At 44.7% G+C, this 11,631-nt stretch overlaps 1 protein-coding gene across 10 annotated transcripts in view; it reads right to left on the bottom strand.

Annotated features, from left to right (window-relative positions):
• Window positions 1-1,822: 1,822 nt before the first annotated feature.
• The window catches only part of LOC122384387 (carbohydrate sulfotransferase 5-like), a 64,640-nt gene continuing 54,831 nt past the window's right edge, over window positions 1,823-11,631 (bottom strand). For all 10 annotated transcript variants that reach the window (XM_043371759.1, XM_043371764.1, XM_043371763.1 and 7 more), the window contains 2 exons: window positions 4,518-4,658; window positions 1,823-2,223 (listed from right to left, as the gene is read on the bottom strand). In XM_043371759.1, coding sequence (XP_043227694.1) covers window positions 1,992-2,223; window positions 4,518-4,658 — 373 coding nt within the window. In that variant the 3' untranslated portion in view covers window positions 1,823-1,991. The remainder of the gene's footprint in view (window positions 2,224-4,517; window positions 4,659-11,631) is intronic.

Raw genomic sequence — 11,631 nt, 5'->3', positions numbered from 1 at the left:
TCTACCGTTGCGAGTTCTTTTAAACACCATTGCAAAAACATACAGTTGCAAAATCGACAAAGTGCGCCAATAAAATGCAATTTCATTAACCCGCGCCCTGCTGGGGGGGGGGGGGTGGTGTTTGAACACCCCCCCTTGTGGTTTTTCGCGAATATCTCAAAAACGGCGGCGCTCCCGCCGCCATTTTTGGTAAACCTTATCATACATTAATTCTACACATGTTGTAAAAATTTCAGACCAAGGTCATTCAAGGCCAGGTCACCAGGTCACTTGAAGTGACCTCACCTCATAAAAAGTTTCAATGTCTGTCATAGCTACACCGAGTGACTGATCGCTTTGAAACTTTCAGCGATTGCTAAGAGCAATAGCATGTACAAAATGTATATCTCAGAATTTTGATATCGATGACCTAAGGTCAGGTCAGTTTTGCGACCTCCCCATGGAATCCCCATGGAGTCAATGGAAGAAAATTGAAATGCGCCTCTTTTGGACGAAAGACATTATAAACACTCCCAAACACCGAATTACAAGTGGTTTACACACACTGAACATGAAAATGGTGTCCGTGACCCTTGTTTGTGCCCTGAGGTCATCTTAGGTCACGAATGGTATCTAACAGTTTTTCGCAAATAACTTTTGATAGAGGCATGCTAGAGCGATGAAAACGCCATATGTGTGTTCAGCTCGACGATACGGATCGACTGATATGCAACATGACCCTTTCCGGTCAGGTCATGACCTTGACCTGAGGTCAAATTTTCAAGTTGACCTTTCAAGGTCAAGTAATAGTTCATTCGATGCGTCTTGACGAGAGGAACACGATGCCGGTGAAAGTAAGCTCGTACAAGGCTTGGGTCAAAAGTTATTGCAGAAAAACTTTCCGAAAAAATCGGCTATTTTTGCAGTTTTTGCCCCCTGCAGGCAAAACTGTTGACGTTAGGTCAAATCTGAGTGCAATACTCAGAAAGGGCGTTAATAGGGCTATCGAATGCACTTTTCCGCGGCGCTGTAGCTCTATTGGTTCCCGAGTTATGCGTTGGCTTCTTGGAAATTTTCGACATTCGACCTGGAAATCGGCGAAATTTTGCCTTCAATGACCTCTGGTGACCTGACCTTTGACCTGACTAAAAAATTGACCGAAGTGATTTCCTCATTATTTTTGACGCTCTTTCGAACACCGCCTTCCGCGTATCGCTACGTGGCCCAGGAGCCGAGTTACAAGGCAGGGTGTTCAAACACCCCCCCCCCCCCAGCAGGGCGTGGAAATCCAGGACCCCCAGCCGGGCGCGGGTTAAATATTGATTCGAACACGAGCTTTGTTTATTTTTTACGGAGAAATTCAGGCGTCTTCTGCGAAAATCTGTCTTGATCCTGCATCTGTCATTAGTTTTTAATATGTGTATTTCGTGGGCGGCTGACGAAGGAAGACGGATGTCGTCTGAAAGTGTCCACAAAATAAATAAAGCTTGTGCCTTTTTTTATAAATTTAGTCCGAACCTTTTGATGGGAAGGATTCACAAGGACAGAGCCACCGCTAAGCGAAGCTTGTTGCGATGACCCTGCCCTCTACCCTCCGATCGCGCAATTCCGATTCTATGGCAGAATTTAGAGTCCAAAGTTTAACGTGCGCACAAAGCCGCGCACGGCCGGTCCCCTCGCTGACTTCGCCTGGCTACGGCCTGCCACCAACCGCAACCATACCTGTCAGGAGGCCCATAAATGTCGAGCGCCCGTCGCGCTTCGAACCCGGACTGTCATAACCGGGAACGCGCGCTCTCACCACGCGGAGTCCAACGCTCTAACCAACTGAGCTACGGGACCGGCTTAGTAACTTTAACGAAACAATACCGCTGTCCCACACGAATGCACCTATTTTATCATAAACCTGAATCTAGATCATACTGCCTGAAATAAAGGGACGTGCCTTCGTCCTTTACCTTCGAGCAAATCACATGTCTGATATTGACTAGGTGTACTCAACCGGCTTTGCATTATTCCTCGTTGTTTCCCAGCATATTTTGTAAGCTAAACTTATCAAGAAACATGGTTGGTTTAAGGGACAAGTCCACATTTGTGTTTAGCACTTCCCATTCCTTTTTCTTCAGAATCTTGTACTTCCAGATTCGCATGGCATTTGCGCACTTGGTCTGAATGTTGTTCACTTCGGTCCAGCTGAGGGAGCGAGCCCAGTTGAAGGGCGCCGTTGTAGAATTCCGGAAGGTACTGCGAAACAGAATACAATGAGCTAGCAATGCACGCTGAGCTAATAAGCACGCATTTGATCTGGATAATATACTGGCTAGCCGCTTCAGAGGCGGATCCAGCTCAGAGTTTTGGAGGGGGGGGGGGGGAAACCATAACAATTTATCGATTATTTCCATGCCTCGTCCATAGGCGTAATGTTAAAATTATGCCGTTTGGGAGGGGCAAATGCCCATTTTGCCCCCCCCCCTGGATCCGCCACTGACTGCCGCTTAGCCAGATGTCATAATGCCAGATGTCTTTTTAACCCGCGCCGGGCCCATGGGGGGGGGGGGTATTTGAAGTTTGAACACCCCCTGTGGTTTTTCGCAGATATCAAAAAAAAAAAAACGGCGACGCTACACCTGTTCAGTGTTAATGCGTCTTTTCCGCACATGTTGTGAAAATTTCAGACAGGGCTTTCAAGGTCAGGTCACCATGTCACGTCAAGTAACCTCACCTTAGGAAAAAGTTTGAATCCTCGTCATAGCTACACCGACTGGCCGATCGCCTTGAAACTTTCAGCGATTGATAAGAGTAACAGTACGTACAAAATGTTAACCCGCGACCGCGTGGGAGGGGGTCGGATCCGACCCCCCTCCGTTTTTCTTGAATAACTCATGAACCGCTTACGCTATCAACTTGAAACTTGGCATACCTTCTCTTCCATCAATTTGACATCTTCTGTGTAATTTTTAAGAACATTTTTTCCAAAAAAAAAATAGATATATCGATTTTAGTAATGTAACTACATGGCGTTTTCAGTCAAAAAGTGGTAAATGTTTAAGAAATCGCCAAAAATCAAGGCTTAAAGCAAATTGCAAATTAAGGACATGAATAGGCGCAGCTCAACGATTTCTTTTAACATGGTTATCTCGGATTTTCCATTAAATGCGTTTTTCACCCATAAAAATTCAAAAAACTATATTTTTTGGAAACAGCTCATAAAATCCAAAATTTTGAGAATTTCCAAAAAACCGGAATATGTGTTATAGAGCTCTATTAGAACATTAGATGTCCCAAATTTCAACTTTCTATCTTGATTTTTGACCCCCAAATTGTAAAAAAATAGCTCCAACATCCATTGGGCATGGTGACGCCATAAGCATTTTCGTGAATTAGAGACACTTCTGAGCATCGCATGTGAAAACAAATGACACCACTAGATTCCTGGGACAAAGGTCGTCTAGAAAAAAGCATTTCCGAAAATCAAAACTGATATTCGCAGCCTGTGACACATGTTTTATGGGTAATTTGGGGCGTAGAACACGATGGTGACATTCATTTTGTCATATGTGTACGTGTTTGGCTCAAAAAGTTCAATTTAAGAAATGCATGTATCATGGTCGTGAAGTAGTCACGAGAATTTGCCAAGTTTCAGTTCAAGATTTTGGAATATGCGGAACGATAATCAATAATCGAAGATTGCCATTTGATTGTTCAAGGTATTGGCAGTCTAATGGCGTTTACGGCATGTCTGTATGTCTATTTTGTGCTTTTATATGATTTTTTGAACATATGCCGTTTTTGGTCGAAAACTCAGAAATCATGACGTCACTAAAACCTCAATATCTCAAAAAAATTCCAAACCATTTTTTTAAACTTTGTCACAATAAACTTCAATCGATTCCCTACAGGTACCCAAAATTTGGCGCGCCGTTTTTATGCTATGGCCCGGCAAAAAAAGTGGGGGCGTTTAACGCCCCCCCCCCCCAAGCAACTCGCGGGTTAAAGGCCCCCCCCCCCCGCCCGGAATAGGGTTAAGTTAAACGATTCAAAATAACACTTCAAAGTATTTGTTGAATAAAACAGACTTGACAAGAAACCGTACTCAGAAAATCCACTATAGAAGATGCATATTTACTGCATATGGATACAGAATTACCATCTCAAGTTCAGGTAGGGATGCTCAGCAAACTCTTATGCAAATCATTTTTCTATGCTGCGTTATATTCGACTTGACAAGCTTTGTTTACAAATTATACCGGAGAGACTACTGTGTATGTAAAACTCGTGAGTACACGGCTCGAGATTCCGATGACCCAGTCCCCAACCAGCTACCCGCTGTAAAGACAAATGCGGGTGATTGCTGCAGAGTGGCACAAAGTGGTATCATCGCTATGTGTCGACGTACCACTGATATAGACCGTGTCTTTAGTTGCTTGAGTTGAATTACAGCTGCTACAGTTCCAGACGGATACTAGGGGTAGGAAATGATGGACATTGGACAATGTATTTATAGCAGTGATCGACATCAGCAATGCGTCAAGAGATACCTGGACACGCCGCCTTTGGAGAAGGTCGTGTGCGTTTTGACGAAGTCGCGAACCCTCGGATGGTACTGAAGGCCGACAAACTCCATCAGGGCCGGAACAGAGGCGGCCACGTTCACGGAGAAGTCCTCGTAGCGAACCACCCTGCGAATCAATCAGACACCTTTGAGGACAGACGCCGGCGGGATCTCGATTCAATCGACACGCAAACAAGCATTTCCACATGTCATGTGATGAACATGCATGTCTTCCAAGCGCTAGTCGAATGCCGCTAAGCCGAGTGCTGGAGTCCGAACAATTTGTAATATGTAGTCGCGTCGCACTAACCTTCTAACTAGAACAGTGGTCGGCAGGCCCTCCGGGGTCGTGCCCCCTTTTCGGGCGCCAGGCAGGGCCATTACCCCCACCCTACCAGACACCATTGCATTACACAACCGAGCTCACTGAAATGTCATACCTTTCCGTGACTCTTTGGGTATTTCGGGTTTTATTATGTAAAAACGTCGGATCACGACACAATTTTACCCTCGAGCCGATCATTTTTTTTTTATCTGCCATAAAACATGTCATATACATTGACAGAAATAACTGTTGACTTGTTAGGCAGTTGTTTCTTGAGATCATGGAAGGTCATAAAATTTAATTCTAGAAGGTAGAGCGGGTTCTGAACTTCTGATCTACTCACCCAATGGCCAAGGAAGTTAACCGTCACCCGTATTGGTGTTTTGCCAGCCGCTAATTTATGGGGGGGGGGGGGAGAAATTCGTTGGACCCCTCTTTGTCGTTCGGCCCCTGATCAAGCATAAGCTTCGCGGAAAAAACGAGCGTGTTGCCCGTGACGAGAGGAAGCTGATGATACGCGATTTTAAGGTCCTAGGTCATTGATTGACCTTCCAGGTCGGCTCAATGACCCAAAAAGTCGGAAAATCGAGACCTGTCAGAACTTCGTAAAGTGAGGATGTTGTGGAGTTTGTCGGGGTACTGATCACGAATTTTATCTAAGTTTTGATCACAGATGTCTTCGTGCATTTAGGCCAGGTCGGGTCAGGTCAGGTCAACCAATAGGCGTCCTGTCGGGTATTTATAGTAGGCCACTGACAGTTTCGTAACATGTTACGAAGGCACCAAAATTACTTGGTATATGTTCAAATGGTTGCGAAATTCTAGCTACAATGTATAAAATTGATAAACCTGTACTGAAAATGTCATCCCGATCGGCCGCTTTTTGCGCGAGTTATTCGCGAAAACCCGAGGAAAAGGGAGGGTCCCCTATAAGTGCGAAGGTTAAAATTGGGTAGCAGCGTCTTCCTATCGTCACGGGTAGCACGTTCATTTTTCTACCGCAAAGCTCCAGTTCAGATTTCAGAGGCCGAGAGGCTGGGGTCCGACCGGCCCCTCCCCGTTTACGTTAGCTGTTATGAAAACGCCAATAGAGGGGCGACGGTCAGCGTTCGATCTTTGAACCCTGAGACCAAATAGGCGTGATGTCTGTCCCATCAAGGGAGACATTAATTCTAAGATAAGGCTTTCTCAGAGGCCCCCATTACCCCCCGCCGAGGGGCTCCATTACCCCCAAAGGGGGCATGCCCCACCATTTGCCGACCCCTGAACTAGAACATGTCACAGTAAATAAAACACATTTTAAACACAAGTGATAAGTCTGAACACAACAGACGGCCGACGCAACGCTATCGCCTCGGAACTGACAATCGTTAGCATGTACATAGCACTGTTCGTATAGTAGCTCTTCTCGTATAAATGTTTGCATAGCACTCCAAACGATTTCGTACCAATAGCGTCTCAACTCTGCTCAATGAAAATAACTATTCGTGCGGTGTTTCACTAAAAACAGTAAAACGCCTTTTGGGGCGACCAACGGAGCTTGAGGGGGGGGGGGGAGCTTGAGATCGGTCTAGTGGTTTTGCGAGAGGGTGGGCCTTGCACGTGCGAAGTTGCGAGGGGGTACCTCCAACTAAGTTGAGCACTGCACCCTACTAACCGGTCCCTAGCGATGTGCCAAATTTGAGCGCAATCGGCCCAGCCGTTCTCGAGATCTGGAATCGGCCCCTGCACGTGCGCACGTGCAGCAGTATCCCAACTGTGGCACATGTATATCCATTGCCTAGTGGGCCAACTTTCAGCGCAATCGGCCCAGTAGTTACCGAGATATTGCAATTTTTACAAAACTGACACCTCTTCGTTTTGCACGTGGCACTGCATAAGGTGTCACCCACATGCATCACGAATAGTCCAATACTTGGTAGAGGGAATGAAGCTACCCTACAAAAATTACCGCATGTAAATCGGTCTAGTGGTTGCTGAGATATAAGCCTCGCAAAAGCGTCCGCACGGCCGACCGGCCGCTCATACTCAGAAATTTCCGTGTATCTACGAAGACTACGCTCGCTTCGCTCGCTCCGTAATATACAGGGTGGGCCAGAATAAGTGTAACACTTTCTGACGTCGGTTTCTCAAGACTGGTAAGAGATATGAAAATAAAATGTTGACAGCTTGTAGAAAAACGTTTGCCAAATCATATCGTAATATTTGTCTCGAAAAAAAAAAAATCCTAGCAAGATAAGATTATCGTCATAACCAAAACAACAACATTTGCGTGTTTTCTTTTATTTGCGCATGTGCTCGAAGTGGGCACCTTTGCGCTGCAAACACATCTGCACGCGTTCGAGGAAACTGGCTCCCACCCTCTCCGCGGTGTCCGCTGACACTTCTCGGACGTATACTGCTGAACACTGAGACGCAGCTCCTCCAGACTACTGGGCTTGTTGCGGCAGACGTTCTCTTTGCACGCTCCCCAAAACCAAAAATCCAGCGGGTTTAGGTCGGGGCTGTGACTTGTGAGATGCCCACTCTGTTTCGTTTCCCTTCGAGATCACTCGGTGACCGAACAGTTCTTGGAGCAGCTGAAGAGTCTCCCGAGCCGTGTGGGGTGGTGCTCCATCCTGCATGAACCATGCCAGTCTCATCTGAGTCTCCGTCATTGTTCTTATGTCTTCATGAAGCCTCCAGGACGTCGCGGTAACGCTCCTGGTTGACTGTGACCGTGTTTCCGTCCTCGTCCCGTCCTGAAACCAGTATGGACCGAGAAGTCCGTGTCTGGTGTTGAAGGCGACCAAGCAGGTTATCTTTGCCCCCATTCGGCCAGTCTCAGTGACTTCCTCCGGCTTCCTTCCGCTCCAGTACACGTTATTGTGGGCGTTAACATGCCCGTTAGGGTGGCACTTAAAAATCATTTTTTAACCCGCGCCGTGCTGGTGGCCTGAACTTTCCGCCGAGTGCTGGGGGGGGGCGTTTTCACGCCCCCCCGTCTAACTCGGCTCCTGGGCCACGTAGCGACACGCGGTAAGCGGCAATCGAAAGAGCGTCAAAAATAAGGACGAAAACACTTCGGTCATTTTTTGGGTCAGGTCAAAGGTCAGGTCACCAGAGGTCACCAAAGGTAAAATGTTGACTATTTCAACATTTTGGAAACTGCCAACGGCTATCTCGGGAACCGATAGAGCTACAGCGCCGCGGAAAAGCGCATTCGATAGCCCTTTTACAGACCTTTCTGAGTAATGTTCTCAGATTTGACCTCAGGTCAACGGTTTAGCCTCCAGAGGGCAAAAACTCCAAAAATAGCCGTTTTTACGAAAAACGTTTTTTCGTCAATAACTTTTGACTCATAAGCGCCATGACATTACTTTTGCCAGCATCGTGTTCCTCTCGTCGAGACGCGTCGAATGAACTATTTGTTGACCTTGAAAGGTCATTTTGAAAATTTGACCTCAGGTCAAGGTCATGACCTGACCGAAAAGGGTCATGTTGCATATCAGTCGATCCGTATCGTCGAGCTGAACACATCTGACGTGTTTTCACCGCTCTAGCACGTCTCTATCAAAAGTTATAGCCAAAAAACTGCTGGCGACCGTTCATGACCTAAGATGACCTCAGGGGCACACAGAGGGGTCACAGGTGCATTTTTCCTATTCAGTGTGTCATGTTTACCTATGAACCGATGTTTGAGAGCGTTTTGAACGATATTCGTCCAAAAGAGGCGCATTTCAATTTTCTCCCATTGACTTATAATGGAGAGGTCGCAAAATTGACCTGACCTTAGGTCACAGATATCAAAAATCCGAGATATACATTTTATACATACTGTTACTCATATCAATCGCTGAAAGTTTCAAAGTGATCGTTCAGTCGGTGTAGCTATAGCGAGCCTTTGAACTTTTTCTGAGGTAAGGTCACTTGACGTGACCTGGTGACCTGACCTTGAACGGCCTAGGTCTGAAATTTTCACAACATGTGCGGAAATGATGTAGGAACACGTGTATCAAAAACGGCGGCGCTGCGCGCCGCCGTTTTTGAGATATTCGCGAAAAACCTGAGGGGGGCGTAAAAACGCCCCCCCCCCAGCACGGCGCGGGTTAATTTTTAATGCGTGCGGGTGGTTTTCCGGTTCCATTCCCGTAAAAAATAAGGGAGGCAAATTTGTATGGAAAAATATTGATGTTTAGAGGTCGCGAATCAAGGTCAAAATTGAGATTTTGGTAGCAGATTTCAATATCATTAAAATCGTTTCTGACTTTCCTATTACGCTGTAATCGGATGATAATAAGGCATTTCTTAGTAATTTTCATATTGTTTATTGACATTTCATGCAGCTTCGGTCACACCGAAACGCTGGTCTATGTACTCCACTACTCCAGTTCCTTCTCTTTAGTAGATAGATTATTGGCGCCTCATTGGAGGGAGGGGCATCATGGGCAACGGGCACCCAGATCACTTTGTGTGTAGCCTGGTTAGCAATTTGCAGTCGATCTTCGGGTGTCAGGATAGCCTTTTCTGTGATCTTTTCAACGACATGGAGGAAGAACTGGCGCTGAACCAGTACCCACGTGCCACCATTGATACATTTGTGAATGAACGTATAGTTACGTAAGACGCAACTCATGATTACTATAGTGGTGTTGAGATGGCGTGAGTGTGTGGTTGCAGCCAGGGGTCACTGCGGAGGTATTGAAAATTGGATAAAATTCCGAATACGTTTTATTTTCTTTTGCAATGAAATAGTATATACAACTTTATTCAACAGTTTTGTCAAATGTAAACACTATGGGCATGATCTTGACTCCCCCACCGGGGTATCACCTCTTTCTTTCTTCTTTTAGTTGTATACTCATCCAGCTTTATCCAAAGCCACTGTGCTGGATTTGTTGCTGGATGAGCTATACTAGCCACTGTAAGTTCAATCCTCTCAGTAGAGAGCTTGCTGAAAATGGAGTTGACTTTGAGAGGTATGTTTCACTTGAGCAATGTTCATACCATACCTTGCAATCTGTAAATCAAGCTAAAAAGTCTGAGTCATACCATTCGAAAGCTTTTCTTGACCTTCTACATGTTAACGCGCGTAGCCTAACCAGGAACATTGATGCTATTTTAAGCCTCTTAAATGGTCTTGAAAATAAAATGACTTGTATTCTTGTATCAGAAACATGGTTGAATGACAGCAAAGCTGCTCCTGCTATAGCAGAATATACATTTGTGGGAACAAATAGAGAAGGCAGAACTGGGGGAGGAACTGGATTATATGTGCTAACAGAAATCCCGTACAGACTCAGGAATGATCTCTGTATGAGTGGTAAACTGGAAGCAACTTTCATTGAAATAATATCACTAGAAAAGAATATTCTAGTAGGGTCAGCCTATAGAGCACCAAATGTAAGCTCTCAAGAATTTGTTGATGCCCTGGAGCAATTGTTAGAAAAAATTACAGCAGAAAACAAGACAATTTTTCTAGGTGGGGACTTCAATGAAAATCTATTAAACTTTAATAAAGCTAGCCAGGTCAATCAATTTATAGATAAACTTATCTCAAACAAGTTGATCCCAACTATCAGTAAGCCTACTAGAATCACTACTGAGACAGAGTCACTCCTGGATAACATCTACACCAGCTCAGACTGTGATGTTTTCTCAGGAGTCCTAACTAATAATGATATTAGTGATCATTTTCCAATCATTAACTTAACAACCATTAATATTACTCAAAGTAATTCCAAACCCAAAGGTACAAAAATGCCATGGATCACAACTGCCAGGGCTGTCAGATTTGTGTCATTCCTAGAACGCAAATTAGAAGGGTTTGAGGAGCAACAGGATGTGGATGAAGCTTGTGCTGAGCTCATAACCAATGTTCAAAATAACATAAAAGAGTACTTTCCTCCAAAGCCCTACAACAGGAAAACGACTAAGAAACAACCATGGATGACATCAGCATTGCTAACATCTGTAAATAGAAAGGACATGCTGTACAAATGTTACCTGAAAAATAGGAGCAAAGAAAACTTTGCAAAATACAAGGAATGTAAAAATTTGCTTACTAAGATCATTAGGAAGGCAAAAAGGTCTTATTATCAAAATGAGCTAGACAAATATAAAAGAGATGGGAAAAAGACATGGGACATCATCAAGGAAATACTAGGTACAAAGTCTGTGTCCTCTCATCCAACCAACCTGGTTGGTGAAAGGGGTATTGTGAGCGACCAAAAGGAAATATGTGACCTGCTCAACAATTTCTTTGTAAATGTAGGCCCCAAGATAAATTCTAGTGTCAATGCCACAAATTGTGACCCATTATCATTCATTAAGAATCAGAATACTGAAACTATGTTTATGATACCAACTGACATTGAAGAAATCAACTCAATTGTGAGAGAGCTGAAAGATGGCTCTCCAGGTGATGATGGCATCAGTGTCAAAATCATCAAAGCATTGCAACCTGCCCTTATAAGACCATTGGTACATATAACAAATCTGAGCATGAGTCAAGGCAAATTTCCAGACCTTCTCAAAACAGCTCTTGTCATCCCAGTTTTCAAGAGTGGAGACAGGTCATTAGCCCAGAATTACAGACCAATCTCACTAATCTCAAATGTCTCCAAAATCATTGAGAAGGTTATTCATAAAAGATTATACGACTTCCTTGAAACTCACAGTATTATATCTGCCACCCAATTTGGATTCAGGCAGAAACATTCTACTGAACATGCATTAATTTACTTCTTAGACTTTATCACTGAAGCCCTAGAAAGTGGAAAACATGCCATTGGAG

Source organism: Amphibalanus amphitrite, unplaced genomic scaffold, assembly GCF_019059575.1.
Source record: "Amphibalanus amphitrite isolate SeventyFive unplaced genomic scaffold, NRLGWU_Aamphi_draft 000188F_arrow, whole genome shotgun sequence".
Lineage (NCBI taxonomy): Eukaryota > Metazoa > Arthropoda > Thecostraca > Balanomorpha > Balanidae > Amphibalanus > Amphibalanus amphitrite.
Note: the sequence above shows the minus strand (reverse complement) of the source record. Positions and strands in the feature narration are given on the sequence as shown.